We start from the raw sequence: 17,709 nt of genomic DNA, 5'->3' as shown, positions 1-17,709 counted from the left end.
GAAATCTCCTAATTCGCAAAATTGATTAGAATTTCAGTCAAAGTTTCAAGTCAACCATTATTTTGCTTGAACCTTTCTTTTTCTTTTTTGTTCTCCATCCACCCTGACTGTAGGTAAACAGGTCAATATACAGTATTATATAGATTATTGTTTCCATTAATACTTAACATATACACAAGGTTTAACAGGTTCCATTAACTTACTCATCTTTACGAAACCCCAGTTAGGTAAATAATCATTGTTATTCCCATTTTATAGAGGGGAAACTCGGTCACAGAAAGGGTAAGTGACTTATCAGAGGCCAAATCCTTGTCTAGACTAGGATTTTAAAATGTTTTGTTAAATTATGCCAGGTTGTAAGCACAAAGAATCCTTTCTAAAACTCTAACCAAGGAAAAGGAAGTTGTACATTTGCATGTTAGGTTGGTCAAGTTAAAGTCTAGGTGAGAATTATCATACACATGGCTAGAGTTTTACAAAGCATAGTTGGTTGTGTTAGCAACTTGGGCAAGCAGCATTCATTTAACACTTGTTCCAGACAAAACTTCAGTAGTAGAAGAAACTCCAGGGATTCCTGGTTCCCAGACCACTGACAAATCTACTCTACTTTCAGGGGAGGAAGAAGACTTGAGGGGGGATTGTTGGACTCAGGGGAAGACTGAAAATCAAGTTTTCAGTAAGAAGCAAGTGCCCAGACACCATTACAAAAAGATGAAAGTTCACAGCAATAACTGATTGGCTGAGGCAGTGGGGGAAAAATTCTGAACAGCAGCAATATGTACATGTGTTTTAAATAATTTTTTAATTGTTGAGGCAGTAATACTTGGTTCATGGAACTGCAATATACAGAGAGGTGAAATAAATAGCTTATATATATATAATATATATATAATATAGCTGGTTTTAAAATATTCCCTTATCATTGGTGTACTAGGTCATTTTTAGTCACTTGAATGTATTTAGCAGCATTCTCCAGAACTGAGCATAATGCAGGATCACAGAGCCGTGAAACCTTATGTCGTCAAAAAGGTTACAGAAGATCGATGCGTTGAGAACTCCACGGAAACTCAATCACTGCGGCGCACACCATCTTGTCTTGGAACAGCTTGCAGCAGACAATAAATAGATTACTGCAAAACTGGCGATTTCTGGGTCAAGGTTTCAGTAACTTTGGGAAAGAACTTTGGTTTTCTTTGGTTTTATCCTATTTATTTATTTTTTAATAATTAATTATTTTTTCCTCTGGGGATCTGCTTGAAAAGTCCATTCCAAAAGAGAAATAAGCACCTAAGTGTCATCAACAACAAGAAGTCAATTTAAATAGAGCAGTTCATTTTGTTTTTCAAGTCACAATAAAATCCTAACAGCTTTCCCCAGCGTTTGCCATCAGTCTTTTTTTTTTTTTTTTTTTTTTAACTTTTATTATTTTTTTAAACACAATGTACAAAAATAGAGCTTCTTCCTTATTTTTAATGTAAAAATATTCCTCTGGTGCAGTTTTTTGTGGTTTATTATTGTGACACTGTTTTTGTCTATTTTTTAACTGGGGTTGGTGGGTCGTATTCTCTTAGTCCTCTTGGTCACTGTCGTGTACTTGAAAGGTTTCTGTATGTCCACTTGACCCTTTGGGTACCTTTTCATAAAATGTACATCTTGCTGGTTTTCCCGGGTTTTGGGCCCTTTCCGTGGCCTTCCCTTTTTGGTGAATCCAACGTACCAGCCCGAATATTTTGCAGACATCAGTGCTGTGTAGTTGTTTTCTAGAACTTTTTCAATGAAAACACACTCTTTGCTGGTGCCATCAGGCTGCAAAAGAGAAAGACAATTCATTTTAATGAGTTGTAAAATAATCTGCCAAATACCCATTTTTCAGATGAGAGCAGTTGCAGGATCCAGTCCTGGTCTCTCCTGCTTTCAGTTTAAGAACTGTGGGAGAAGAAATGTCATTTGAAAGACAGACAATTTCATTTGAAGTTATTGTTTTAATACTCATACCCAGCTTCCAGTTTTTGAGGGGAGATTTTTTAGGGAACAAACCACAGTTGGGAACCTCTCAATGGGAGTTAGGCAGCTAACTGACCATCTCCCACATGAAAAATAGCAATAATGGAATTTCAAGTCTGTTCTAATAAAATATGGAGTTTCATTAAAATAGTCTCTTGTAAGAATCCAAATACAGCAAACAGAAATAATACTTAGCCTTTGCATTGCGTTTGCATGGATTTTCAGAAGTTCCTTAAGGACTTGCATATACATCTCCCATTAAACCACCAGAGTCAATGCAACATGGGAATATATCCCTACAGGCACTTTTGAAAATCTTGCTTGATAGTCCAAAGCACTATGAAGGGATATAAAAACTTTAACTATCCACATATGGCTGTGAACAACACATTTTGAGAGAGGTAGACAGCTTGAGGCACAAAGAGCTGCTGACACATAGGATGCCCCTAGAGTCACTGGGACTTCTCAATGCTCCTCTGGCTATTGATTTAGGTACTGAATTTTAAAAACCCTGGCCCATGTCATTTACTTGGACTCAAGAACCTGTCTTCAGCTGTTGTGTTATGTTATAAAATAAAACAAAACAATCTTGGCCTAAAACCACTTTGAGGATCTCCTGGGGGTCAAATACACCCTCCACACTGCAAAGTAGCAATGCAGAGAATGTCTGCAGCACCACATAGAGCACATCTGTACTCATCTGGACATACCTTATGTGTTCATCCTAAACTCTTGGCATTTTCCTAGATCTGGATATTTTTAAAGATCTTTCAAAATAGTAAACAAGATAAAAAAATTAATTACCAGTAAATGTGGACTTCTTAAACAATAACATGCCTGAGTTTTAAGTCTACCTCTAAACCAGGCACTAATGAACTGGCCAAACTCATATTTGGAAGGATAGCAAGCAATCTCCTGCATTTGCAAAAAAAGTTCTGGATTCGAGCCATGATCTTGTAGCCAAGAGTATTTGAGAATTTGGCCATTTATAACTTGTCAATGAGGGCGGTTCTGCTTGCACTACAATGTCACCTTCTTATGTAAAACAAGAACATGCCCATAGTTGAGACACGAATTAAAAAAGAAGAGAATGTATGTGTAGGGGAGCATGGCTGCTGCTGTCTGTGTTATTATTATTATTAACGGTAATTTCTGTGCTTATGTCTTGCCAGCACAGTCTGAGGAGCAGTAAAGAGGTGTAGGAAGAGATGGTGTGGCTTCAGGGCAGGCTTAGGGCTAATTTGAAGCAAACAAGGTGCATGAGAATAAATTTGCCCTGGAAAAGGAAGAGTTAAATCATTTGCTAATATGAAAAAGTGACATTTACAAGTACTTTAAGATAATTCATGGATAATGAACAGAAACTGCTTCCTTCCAAGTAAATAATTCTTACATGTGCTAGGACAAATTGTAACGACAAGACATAAATTATTTTACAGTACTTAATAGATTATTTTATAGCATCTTTTATAAAGCCCTGAGAGTGGAACCATAGAATATAAATCATTTATACAGAAGGTTCTCTACATCATGTAACTTATCGGTAAAATAATTTACTCAGGGAAAAATAATCCCTATTCATCTTTTAGGGGCTTCTAATAATGCAATTTATAAACGTTATCTCGATTTCAGTGGTTGCCACTCATTTAAAGCCTGATTATGTTCTCGTTCAAATGTATGGCAAAGCTCTCATTGATATCCATGGTTCAAGATGAGGTCCATGTTACATAACTATATGAATATTTTTCTTTTCAAGTTGGAGCATGTTAACATCACAGATCCAAATTTGTCCCTGCTGGAGCTGTACTGATTTCGATGTAGATACAAGAGGATGTTGGCTCAAGTAGGTTTAAATATCTTTCAGTTGAGCAAAATACCATCCTCCTCCTCATTTGTCAGGAGAATTAATAAAATTAAAGTATTAAAATGAATGGAGTGTGGAGTCATGGAGGAATCTAGGTAGCTTGGTGAACAAGTCTTGTGTCTCTCTCTTATTCCGGTTAGAATACGAAGCCTTCTCTTAGGAGCCAATCCCGTCACCTACAGAAGTACAGGCAGCTCCATACACATAATTCAGCTCCCTTGCACAAAGATGAAGATAGAAGATAGTACATAATTCTGTTCCTTCTTCCTAGTTCCTAACTCCACAAGGTTTTCTGCCACTCCAGGATATGTGGAAGCAGGTATATAAATTCCACTCACATGGAACTTCTGTCCTTCGAAGAACAAGGACAGGGCTGCAGAGCGGCCTTGTGGCCAGGCTGCCATGAGACCTGCAGAGTGGCTCCTCTGCCTGGAATGGGCACGAAGGGTTATTTGCACAAGGCACTGGGCAGAGTATTTGGGCCTCAGTTTTACTGTGCTGAAGTTCAGTTACTTTATTTTCCTATCTTGAGAGTGCTGTACACTTCAGCACAGCCCAAATGAATCTCCTTCAGTAGTCGTCAGGCAGGCCCCTAAGAGATGTACTCTCACAAAGCAGCAGTTCAGGAAAGACCCTTAACCATGCACCTGACTATAAATAAGTCCCACGGAAGTAAGTGAGAACTAAGCCTGAATGGGGAAGGTGGCATAATCTTTAGAAATATGTTCCTAACATGCAACCTACCTGAGCTTTAAACCTCTTGAAAAATAACAGCAAATCCTGAACTAAAAATGCCTTTGGAGCTTCCTGATGCATCGTTTCATCCTGAAACGTGTTCTGTTTATGACAGCTACTCCCTTTAGAAAGACTCAGAAGAAGAAAGGGAAAGAGAAATGACTCTACACAGGTTTCATTATTGGAGACAAAACTGGCATTTTTGAAGGGGAAAAAAAAATGTTTTCCCTGAACATGCTGCCTCTTTTTCCAAAGAATTCTTAGTACAAACATATGCCACTGATATTCAGTTGCATAGTATTTAAGTAGACTTCACTGATGAGACCCTGCCAAACTATATGTTAATTTTATAGCTACTTGGCTGGCAAACAGTGCTTTACAAAGCAGACATGCTCTAACTAACGTTTTACACTTTGGAAAATCTTGTTTCAAATAAACAGTAACCTTGAAAGCATCAGAAAGGACACTACAGCCCTGTCCCCAGTGTGATGCCACTGCACTGCAATACAGAGGTGGGGCAAATCAGCCCTGCAAGCAGGGCCCTCACGAAGTCTACACAAAACATCAGCTCCATGTAAGTCTGCAAAAGAGGATGCAAGTGATGCATAGGTTTTGTGCCAGCTCACTGCACACAGGCAAATTTTAACTTGGGCTAGTACCTTTGTGAGACATAGTACAGATAGAGATTAGAAAGGGAAACTCCATTATGAGTATGGATCCCAATCTGAAGTTGGGTTCACTCAGATTCAGCATCCCCTCCAACTGTCACTCCCACCAGAAAAAATGCACCTTTCTAATTGTTTTGTCTTTAAAATGTATCCCTTTTATATTTGTTTAGGAACCTATTTTTCTCCCTCTTTTCCTGTGCTGTGCACTGGCTGACACCCCATAGATGGCTGTAGCAGTGCTGTACATAGAAAACTCAGAGGGCACGTCCAGACAAATGCGCATGGGTATTTCCCCAAGGACAACTAGCAGTGGCACATATTTGCTGGCTGTCTCTGGGGAACACCCCTGCATGTGTGCTCTGGCACCTGGCAAGTTGCTCAGGTAGGGTAAGGGAGGCTGGAGCGAGCACCTGGGCTGGCCCCAGCAGCCTTACTTGGGATCCTGGGGATCTCCCAGGGCTCCAGTGGCAGCGACCCAGGCATGTGGAACCTGGCTGGCAGCCAGAGTGTGGCTTTGGCCAGCCAAGCTCTGGTTTTAGCGGGTGCATGCTGCCACTGTGTGCCGCACTGCTTTTTTTTCAGCATTCTTTTTTTTTTTTTTTTTTTTGATACTGGGTTCTCCTGGTATCTAAATTTGGCTCTGCACTACAAATATGCAGCGCAAAGAACCAAATCTTGTGCACAGGGTGCATTTTGCAGCACTACAAAAGCCTTTGAGGTGCAACAAAATGCACATGAACGCTTCTGTGGATGTGGCCAGAAAGGGCTGTGGGATCATTTGAGGTGAAGCGTGCTATACACAGTAGTTGTGGAACAGTAGTATTTGGGCTGTTGAACTTACTGTTCCCAAGAATGGACAGAAGTTCTGCTGCTCCCATTCTTTTCTAACCTTGACCCATTCTACTTTTATTATTTCCTTCCTAATAGTCATTCCGCATAAATAACATAGGTGCAGCATTATCTCCTGAATTATTTGATAGTGATTCGAAAGTTAAAGAAACTACCTCTGCTCTTTCTCATTACACATGCTCTCAAACTATGCTTCTCCAGCCAGCTCCCTAGCTGCAGTAAAACAACAGCTTTATTGATTTCAACTCTTAAAAAGAGCAACAAACTCTTTTAGGTGCAATTATTGTCCCATCATGCTAGCATCTGTATTGCTTCCTCCTGAATTACACCAGGAGCAAATAGCACCTAAACCACACAGGTAAAAATTATCACAGAAAATCATAGATGTGGACTAGTTGTTCGTTTGGGGTGGGAATGAAGGGAAGCTCAGTGTTGCAACTGTCCCAGCCTACAAAGACATAATATACCCATTGGTATGTCAGGTGTAAAGAGGCCACCTGATGTTTCTATCACAAATAAAAGTTTCAGCTTTAAAAGACAATATACATCCATAAGCTGCAATAAAGCAAGCGCCTCATCATCACCGCAGGCTAAAGCGGTAGTGTAACACCCCGATATAACAGAGGCAGCCCTCATTAAAGGGATGCCCAGTCAGTTCGTGCAGGTTAGAACCAATCTGATTTTCTCTCCAACTTATTGCTATGTTGTCCACATGAAGTATATTAGCTTTCAGGGGAGTCTGTGGGTAGATGAAACTTTAAAGGAAAAAGCTCTAAAAGCATAACTGCTTAGTGGTTCTGCTTTTCTTCTTTCTGTCACTCTCAAAGCAGATATATATATATAGCAGGCCATTTCTTGATTGCATGGGTCACCTGGCACACATGCATCCATCTGCAGGAACCTAAACCAGATAGAAGGTTAAGGTTCCAGCTTGCTGTGTTTTGCATGATTGATCATGACCCACATCCTTGTGGATGAGGTGACAGCAGACAGAGTTCCAGTCCAGTAGTGATGATATAAAGCTTGTACTACTTTTGAGAACTGAGAGCAAAAAAAAAAATCAGAAAACCTTTCCTAGGATGTCAATTCTTTCCTGAGACGTTAATTTGCAGAGCTTTTCTTCTTTTTCTACACATCCCTAATGAAGACAGGAAGATGTAGTAACTGTCAGATATTTAATACATTTCTTATAAGCTATTGTTGTGTGAAATTCTGATCTAAATTCCAGCTAAATTCCATATAAAATGCTAATATATTGCTCATACTTCTATAAAGGTGATAAAACACTGCAGGTAAAGTAAAGATAAAGTAATTTTGGCTACACTAAAGGACCCAGAGCCTCAGCTGGTATAAACTGGCATAGTTTCACTGATGTCAATGGAGCATCTCCATTTTATAAATTTTTGCAACTGCTATTACAAATCAAGGTGAGAAATGCATACAACTGAAGCTTCTTCACTGAGCAGGGCCCCAATAGTGGCTAGCAGCATACCTCTATAATGAATCCACTTGTGTAAAGTGGGCCAGGGTTCATTGCTGGGGAAACTGAAATCAATGGAATTTAAGGGGGTGAATTTCAGCCAGCATCTCTCAAAATGCTCAGGAATTACCACCAAGTCACATGAGCTGTTTGTGCACAGCATTTGGCAAATGCATCTCTGGTATTAAACCTGGAACATCTTGAATTGACACCAAGCAGAATTAAGTGTCAAAACATTTGCTACTTCTGCAATGGCAGCCACGAGCTCTTTGGTGCTCCCTCACTCCCGCTCTCTTTTTACGGCCCAACTTGGTATTATTGTAGTTTCGCTTTCTTGTTTAAATTCTCCAAATGGAAAGGATCAAAGGGCTCTTTGTTGTTACAGCAGGAGTGCTTCTCTGAGCAACATTACATCCTCTAACAGCTTGCTGCTCAGGGGGAATTCACAGGAGCCTCTGTGCCACTGGACTGAGCCAAAGCATTAGCAGGTGCAGCCGCACCTCTCCTCCTTCCCGTTAGCCTGAAACACTAAGCCACCTGAGCTTTTTATGGGAAAGGGAGAGCCAAACGGGTTCTCTCATTTATGCTTCAAAAATCTAGCTAGGAAGACAGGCTTTGTGGTGGTACCAACAAATTCTGAGCTCCTCTTGGGTTCTCTAATAATGATAACCCTACACAAATGGTGCAGATCATTACATAGTGCTGTGCTCAGTTCCCCCATCATGTCAAAATACCTCTGTCTGTCAAAGACTATGGCATGAATAGAAGAGTCTCATGTAACAATGTGCCAAGTTTTCATTAGAGACACCCCAATTTTGGATTGGAAGCTGGGGAAGGACCTTCTTCAAATTGTGTCTTGTACAATTGAATACACCAGCAGTGCTTCCTAAGTAATAACCAGCAGCTCACATGAAACTTGCCTGGTTACAGATTTCATTACCATCTGGGAGTACAGGATTTTTTGACAGTCTTAATGAGATTCAAACCCTTCAAGTGAGATTGGAATGATTTACAGCTTTGACACACACACCATAATGTGACTGTTTTGACTAATGATGGCTTTTTGAAGCTTTTCCACACCCAAAACTCAAAGCAAAATTTTGGGCTTGCACACCTATACAGAAAGTGGTAAACCTCTGTTTGCATAAGTTCCTGCAGCCAAAACTATGCTGGTTAGAATTCCTGCTGGACTACCAGAATTTTCTGTTAAACTTATTTTGTGATGGAAAATAGGATTCAGCTAAAAGGAATTTTCATGGAAAATGCCTGTTTTCCTTGAAAAGACAAGACTTTGGGGGCAGGAGGGGATATGAAAACTGAAAATAGTTTAACTTTTTGGCCAAAAATTTTTTTTTTCAGCTCTCTGATTAGCACACTTACACAAAAAATTCCTGACTAGCTCTACCCTTGAGTTTTATGTTTGACACCACCCCCACGTGATAGGTGCAGTACATTTAATGATCCCTTCTCAGTGTTACTCAAAAGCTTTCTTCACACTGGGTCTTTGATTCCTGTACAATATCTTATACATGTAATAGTGTGGCCTACATTTCAAAAGCAAGGAAAAATTTGGGGTGCCTGCATTTTTGCATGCCCAGTCTGACATACCTTGAGAGGCTCTGATTTTCAGAGGAGAGATTGTGGGCCCAAACCTTTTCAGTCTCAGAGACACCTATAGTGAGGCATGCCAGTGACTAAGGTCTAGGTCCTTTGGCCCAGGAAAACAACCTGATTTGACCAGTGTTAGGCATTCAGGATCCTTATGCGGTTAACAGGAAAACTTAGGCAGCCCTGAGGAGCAAACCAACCACAACTGGGCACCTAAGTGCTCTGTACAAAGAATGGGAAGAGCTAGGTTTCTCCAAAGGGACTTAACAAGGGCAAGAGGCACCTAGAAGACCCAAGAGCTCAAGCATCTGATTCAGGGTGAATATTATATGCTTCCATTTACTTATGGTCCACATTGCCTAGTCCTGCCATCCATGTTTTGCCCAGTAGCCTCACAGTTAGAGCACTCACCCAGGCAGTAGAAAGGCTGGGCTCTAGACCCTCCTCAGCCCAAGGGGATCCAAGTACACACTTCTCTCTTCCCAGGGAAGTGCCCTAGCCACTATGCTATTGAACAGGCTAAACTAGGGCACTCTCACCCCTCCTGTAGAAGCTGGGACAATGGCCAGCCAAGAATGTAAGAGTCATAAGCACAGGAGGAAAGCAAATAAGGAGCGATTCTGTAGCCTCATGATTTTGCCCCTCTCCTGGGATGAGGCAGACTTGGGCTACCAGGATGATTTCTCTTTGTTTTTAACCAATGATAAAAGTAAATGCATTTCTGGGCATCCTCTGAAATCAAAACACTGCACAAAAAGATGACTACATTCACAATATCTGTGCCTTGCTATTCAGCTCCCTGGTGACTAGACATCATCTTGAATGGAGGATCCTTAGCTGGTGCAAACTGGAATCTATGGAGTTATGATCAATTGCACCAGCTGAAAATTTGGCCCACTATGTCCCTAACCAGCAGATTTCCATTATCCTAAACTTCCTTATTCTGAACCTCCTCCCATCAAGAAGCTAGTGGGATTTTGTCATAAGCATCACTGGGAATATGATCAAGCCCAAGTAAGTGGGAGTTCCCAAGGAGATGAGATAGGGTCCTTCTTCACAAAAAATGGAAAAGGTTCCCTTCCAGTTTCTCTTGAGCAGAAAGGGAATGATGCACAGAAGGTGCTAAAGAAGATAATACACAGCACTGAGACAAGAGCAAGAATAGAGGAAACAACAGTGGAATTGAGCTGCCAAGCTGAAACTAGGCTCTTCTGCTACCTTCACATCTACTTCACAAGAAGACTGCTCCTTCAGAGATGTCATACAGCATCACAGAACACACTTCCAACTCCTGCATTCTGCTCCCCAAATCAGTTTGTGCTACAGCTTTGCAGGAAGTTCCCTTCTCCTTTGTCCTCTTCATTATTATCATTGCTTTTTCTTGTCAATATATTATTGTTTTCTACATTTTTGAATCCTAAATGCCTTTTGAGAGCTTGATTCAACTCCTCAGTGAAGTCAATAATATTCTTTCTAATCACTTCAATAGGAGCTGCACCAAGTCCCAAATAGCTTGACCTTGGTTTTGTCACTCTTGCTTCGGCAAGTAGACTCTCAAAATATTTCCTCCTCATACAAGTGATGCACAGGACACTTCTTATTCCAATGCCAATATTTAAAAAATAACAGTATAAAAAGCTGTCAATAGAATTAGCTTTAGCTCAGAGCAAAAATTCAAGGTTTTTTGTACAAGTACTCCAGGATGGTGATTTTACTGAAAAGGATAAGGTAGCCAGAGTCTTAATATACACTCATAATATCTTTAGACCATTACACTGCCCTTCATATTATCCTGTGTTAAACTGAACATCAGTCCCACTTAGTGCCCCCAGTGACATCAAGGGGAGCACCATTCATAGCCAAGATCTAGAGAGCAGACAAGAGACCTGTAATTGAGAGCCTGCAGACAAGAATTCTGTCCATAGTTTGGCTGTAATAGAAAAATTCCTGCCTTAAGTCCATCCAATAGTATCTGTGTTAATTTGAAGTGTTTTGAAGACATTACAACTGAGAGTAATATAAAACAGCTTAACAGACCTTAAATATTTACATTATTGTTATACATGTCAGGTTGACATGGTCTAAAATGTGAAGTGTTCTACCTGGCAAAGTAGCTACATTCAAATCCGTCCTCACTAGTGAAGGTGGTGTTTACATACACTTAATAACTTCCATTTATAAAATCTGTAATTGAAATCCAACAGTGAGCAATTAAAACAAGTACACAAAATGTGTTTCTTGATCATCACAGATTAAACACTCCACTGATCACTAAATGCAAGTGTGTGTGTAAATCTAATGTGGATAGGCCTATGCTACTCTCTTCACAATCCATGGCATGATTCTTACAATCTTTCAGCTCATTTATATCTTCAAAGGTTTGGCAACAATAACTGCACCATAAAGAAGTAAATTTTAACCTATGTTTTCTTTATACCTTTTGACTTAGATTGGGATCTCCTGGCTGGCTGGTCTTCCTCCATATCCAAACTAGATACAAGCACATCAATACTTATAAATTAATTATTTGTTTGATCTGAGCCACATTACAAGGTCATTGGGCAGGATCTGAATTTTAAATATTTATTTAAAAATATGTGGTGCACTCTCAATCAATAAAAATAATGCACAGGCAAAAATCATCTGCACAACACTCGCGCCATTCTGAAAAGGCAGCCCTTACTATACTTTAAACACAATTGATTTGTGCCTGAATCTATATGGCCGTACACGTAAAGAGATTTGCAAAAGAGCAAGATGTACCTACCATATCAAGTAGGATTTTTGAATTCTTTTTTAAATCCTTTTACTTATGTTGGTAATAGAAGAGAAGCTGAACTAATATGAAACTCTGACCCAGGAAGTCTAACCTCCAGGCTGTTCTTACAAATGGATGGTTAAAAATATAGATCCATTGTCCCTAGAAAAATCTTACTACCATAAAGGTCCAGCTTTTCAGACAAATTCCAGCTGCTTTGAAGAAACCACTTCAATGTATACATCTACTCCTTATTGTCCCTAGTCCACCTCCATGTAAATATATAATAGAGGGCATTTTCACAGCAGGACCCACACCTCCCACATGCTGTGGCATTCACAATAAGGACTCCAGGAAAAAACAGCTAATATTCAGCACCCACAGACCCCTTGATCTGGCACGTGACCAGAGAAAGAAGCATCCCAATTTAATCCTCTGTGTCTGAGGGGTGTGTGATTCTACTTCTCATAGTGCTTTTGTTTCATAGATCTCAAAGCACTTTATAAAGGAGGGTAATAGTAGTCCCAATTTATAGATGGCAAAACCACGATACCAGCAAGGATGCGACTTGCCCAAGATTGCCCAGAAAAGGCATGATAGAGCTGAGGATTAACCCCCACTCCCCTGAGTGCCAGTATATTGTTCTAGCTACCAGACAACAGTGACTAGTGGAGTAGGCATGCAGTGTTAAGAAAGCCCTTGGGAGATAGACCAGTCGGAGAAAAGGCAGAAAACTTTATTGCTGAAGTATTCAGCTCATTCAGAGTCCACTTAAGCTACTAGGAACATTTAATTCACAATAGGTAGGTTCAGGGGCTGTACAATATGCAGCATCAATCATGTCTATACTAACATTCTTTCAAACAACTCATTTGTACAATCACTTCTGTATTAGTAACTCAGCACCATGGGCCTGCTTGAGACACAGTTATTGTACCAGCATAACAATGTTAATTAGGGGTGTGACTTTTTTTGTTGGTTTTTTTTTGGCTAGCATAGTTATCCTGGTACAACTGCTAGCATGGACACTGTTAATGCAGTATAAGGGTGCCTAACTGATTCCCCTGCATAAAAGAAAGCTATGCTTATGTAAGCTCGTTTACAGTGTTGAAAGCTGCAAGCACACAAGGCTAAGTACAGAGTCAAAAAACCCAAGGCTGAATCAATTCAATCTTCGCAGGTCAGTCTAAGCTATGTAGATTGAACCGATAAGCAAGTGAACAGACATTCACTTTTGATTCCAGAAATGCAGCCACATGTCTGCAGTGGCCCAGGCCAGAAGCCCAAGAACTTACTTCAGCTTGGCTGGAGCAGACAGCGTGAATCTAGAAGGGATCTGGGACAGAAGTTCAATAAACCGATTTAACCTAAACCAGTTAAGTCTTATACTACATCCATCCATGTTTATCTTAAACCAATTTCAGTCATTTTGAAAGGGGTTTATGTGCACTGAACTTCTGTTGTGTTACAGATTTGAACTGGTTTCTGATCACTTATACTAGTTTATGTGTAATTTCTGTCCCTAGCCTAAAAGGGCCATGCCATTTTAATGGGACTGGTACAATTAAATTATACCAATACTATATAAGAATCTCAACTTTTATTCTGAAAGTTGTAGGTTTTCAGACCTCACAGTTATAGAAAAAAGTCTGAATGTGAGAGACAAGTGGAGCCCAAAGGTTCAGAAACCAGAAGGCAAACACAAAAAATGTAAAAGTGTTATCTTAAATCTTATGATTTTCAAGATAATCTCGGGATTTGAAGAGAGGGATAAAGTATGATTTTTCAACACTTGAAGTTGGCCCTACTACTGTGATTCAATTCCAGATCCAAAGTATCACAGGGCTCAGGCCCTCCCACTTTGCACACGAGAGACTGGCAATTAGGCAGAAGAGAACTTGGTAGTGGCTTCAAATGGATCAGGTTCAGGATGCTACTCTGCCTAACTGTGGTCTCCGGGTCTCCCAAACAGGAACAAGCAGATTAGACTTATTTTGTCAGGGGCAGGCCTGAGGTTGAGAGGAAAGCCATGCAGAGATGCCCTGACTGAAACCCAGAAAGGCAAAGGCAGGTGATTTTAAGTTCCATCAAGCCCTGCTTTTGCAGGAAATGCCAAGTCAAATAATTAGCGACTCAAAATGCCTTGAAGAGCTCTGCAAAACATACAATTAAATCTAGGATTGCATTGAACATGTCTTGGTTCTCATTTTGTTGTAAGCTTAACACTCAGCCCAGAAATTGAAGGCTTGGTAAGTTCACCATTACTGAGCAAATCAGAGAATATATATTTGGATTAGTGTCAACCCCCTCTGAAAATAAATACTTCTAACACAAACCCAAATGAAATGTAATAGTTTTGACTCTGAGATACTTTGAAGTTCAATATGAATTCCAAGTTCAGGGCTACAAATTACAGGTATAATGAACCAAAAAACAAGTTTGATACCGTTTCAATACAATGAACGGAAGCCTCTTCTGCCCCATGCGTTCAGTTCTTATTCACACTGCCAATCTGCGTAGCATGTTCCATACTTGGCCCAGGCTCAGAACTCCTGCCGACTTGCCACAGAGGTTCCTCGTGCAGAGAACCAAAGTGCAATTCAGATGGATGGAAGGGAAGTCTACACCAGGTGTCCAGCAGAGGCACAGCCAGGTAAGGTACATGCACAGTTCCAGCCCTACCTTGGAGTTCCCCTGTTCTTTTCAATATACCCAGATTCTTAATGCTACTGTGATATAGCATTTTTATTTAATCACTACTTTATGGGTAGGATTTTATAAAGTGCTTGGCATCAGTCTAATCTTGTTCCCACTGAAGTTGTTGGCTAAACTTACACTGTTGTAGTAGAACTAATAAATAAGTTCTTCTAAAAATCCTGCCCTGCAGTTCTAACCATACGGACCGTTCTCTTTAACGTTCTTTTTGCCCTGCATGGCATCTACATTGCACAGTGGATGCCACTGAATAACACTGTGTCCTTGTAGAAAGAAGATGCTCTTTTTCCTGTAAGGCAGGAAGAATTTTAAAGGACCAGGACTGCAAACACAGGCAGCAACAAGCTCCTTCACTCTGACGTTGCTGGATTTCTTTTTTAGCCAAACTTCCTGCTTTAATACACGCATGTTTCAAGAAAACCCCTACTTTAAAGCTGTAATGTAAACAACCCCAAATTATTACTATCCCCTGCAGGCCACTGCTGGCAGGAGGCAGCGATAGAAATCTGCCAGAGCAGCCTTTGGCATCTAGCAACAATTTGTTTGTGGTCCTGCAAAAATACAGATATCCTTGCCATATGGTATTAGCAACTTTGGGGTAATATTAAGAAATATCTTGGCTTGGAAAACAGTTCTCACCAGAAAATCCTAAATTTCTTAGGCCAGATCCATCCTACAAACTGTTGTTGGCATAGCTGTCTCAGGCAGGGGTGTAATGAGGTGTGATTATGATCGACATGGCTGTATCAGCGAAAGCCCCTAGCGCAGATGCAATTAACCTGGCAATACCACTGCTTTTGCTGGTATAGCTTGTTTTATTCAGCAGGGACAGGAAAGGGGTGCTGCAAGAAGCAAAGCTGGCACAGCACTGGGAGTGCTTTGCTGGTCAAGTACATTAATATAGTCAAACCAGCAAAGCACTCCTGACTCCTATTGTTGACCTGACCTTGGTGTAACACTTTGCTTCATCTGTTTTTTTTGGAAAGTGAATGCAAGTTCACACCATTCAGAGTGACTATGCGTTTTAATATGAGCTGGAAATGTTCACGAAAGATAGAGAAAGGGGGAATAACAGAAAATCCATAAAAATCCAATTTATCTCAAGAAATATTGAAAATATTAAGGTGACTTCCCTGGGAGTTTGAATTTCAAGTCACAATGGGTTTTTAAAGGAAATGCAGAGATGTGGTAAAGGTTAGAGTACTAGTTTGGTGAGAAGCAAATCACGCAGTAAAGCTGTATTGTATCTTATTATGCTCATATTCTTAAAAACAGCTGAAAGGAAGCAATTGGTCTGAGATTTTGTTAGGAGACAAACCTATTGCAAGTTTTCTTTTTAATACAAAACATCATGTAATTCTAGTCCATATTCACAGAAGCAGGCAGATCTGCTCACTCTTACTCAGACAAATCCTGCCACCCTTACACAACTTTTGTCAGAGGTGACTGGAGTGAGGAAGGACTGAGGAAGAAACAAAGAATTTGGCCTAACAGGACTTCTGCTTGAGTAAGATTTTAGTATATTTGATCCTGAATGTGTTGCATCTTTGTTGTACTGAGTGAACCCTCTGGCAGAAAGAGTTATGAGGAAGAGGTGAACCCACTGACATTTTGAATCATCTCGAAAAAGTAACTTTTGGTGGCTTTCCTGTTTTGATTCACATGCTATTTCTACCACTTCCCCACCAATTTATTCTGATAACTGACAACAATGATGAACATGTTTTACTGCTGGTCAGTGATCTAAACTTTCCCCATAGTTCTTGAGTTTTCACTATGGAGTCACATCTTGACACTGCCAGTACTCACCCTGATATATTTATTATCATGTGGGCATTTACTATTGACCTACTTACAAGATTTGTAGTAACACGATTATGGCCATTGCGTAACGTATGGAAAGGCTTCACACAGGGCTACAGCAGAGAAGTTGGCAAATGGCAATAACCACAATATCCTGATTCTGCACACACTGAGCCAGATTCACCCAACCTGGCACAGAGGGAGATGTAATTTATCCCTGCCTTCCTAAATCAGTATCATTCCTCTCTGCTGGGAGAACTAGAGTAGTTACTCTGATCACCAGGGAGCAGCCTGTGTTGGAGAAGACACTTATAAAAAGAGGTGAGACTACTGTCTTGGGTTAGAAATTGCAAGATTCATCTCACGACGGTTATCAATGAATGAACACTTGCTGGATTGTTTGGAGTTCCTCCTGGAGGGATTTTCTGCCTACCCCCTGGATACATCAAGCTCCACTATCCCCAAACCCCTGGATTTTCCATACCCTCAACCTTATCTTCACTGTCTTCCAGAGAGGTTGTCACCCGATCCCCACCCTCCCTCTTTCTCCTGAGCTGGGGCCTCCTCCTCTGGGTCTTTGGTAAGTAGCTTCTTTTCCCATTTTGCATCCTTGAGGAGTCATGAAGTAAGAACCATAGCATCATAGAAAAATAGGTGTGGGATGTCATGTCACCCAACCCCCCTGCTCAAGGCATGATCGTCCTTATCTAAACAATCCTAGACAAGTGTTTGTCTAACCTGTTCTTAAAAACTATGTGAACAACCTTCTGGCACAACTGTCAGGCACAATGCCTGAAACTTCAACACCCTAACTTTCCAAAGGTTGAAGAGGGGGACAAAAGCACTGCCAATGTCCTGGCACCACAAAGATAGGAAGTGGTTGTTAAATATGCTCAAGAGATCAAAGGAGGAGCACCGTGTCCATGCTACAGAGAAAGCCAAAAGCCCCCACAGTCCATGCCAATCTGACCTTGGGACAGAATTAATTCCTTTCTTGATCTCAAATGTGACAATTCGTATGGCTCTGAGTTGGGGAGCAGGACTCTGGTCAGAAACTTCTGGGTTTCCTAAATCCCAGAAGGAGTATCAGTACATCAGTCAAAGGGTCTTTTTGTTTTCCCCACCCTCTGTTAGCCCATAACATCTCTGAGGGAGAAGGAAGAGGCCTGGCCCCTCCTTTAGGGTAGTTAGACTAGAAAACATTCTTGTTCCAGCTGCCAAGCTG

General features: G+C 40.6%; 1 protein-coding gene across 1 annotated transcript in view; it reads right to left on the bottom strand.

Annotated features, from left to right (window-relative positions):
- Nucleotides 1-1,338: 1,338 nt before the first annotated feature.
- Nucleotides 1,339-17,709, bottom strand: part of FGF18 (fibroblast growth factor 18) — a 133,069-nt gene continuing 116,698 nt past the window's right edge. Inside the window, exon 5 of the mRNA XM_019506541.1 lies at nucleotides 1,339-1,806. Within this exon, the coding sequence (XP_019362086.1) occupies nucleotides 1,540-1,806 (267 nt within the window). The 3' untranslated portion in view covers nucleotides 1,339-1,539. The remainder of the gene's footprint in view (nucleotides 1,807-17,709) is intronic.

Source organism: Gavialis gangeticus, unplaced genomic scaffold (assembly GCF_001723915.1).
Source record: "Gavialis gangeticus isolate Ggan-Ray unplaced genomic scaffold, GavGan_comp1, whole genome shotgun sequence".
Taxonomy (NCBI): domain Eukaryota; kingdom Metazoa; phylum Chordata; order Crocodylia; family Gavialidae; genus Gavialis; species Gavialis gangeticus.
This window is presented reverse-complemented; position numbering and strand designations above follow the sequence as displayed.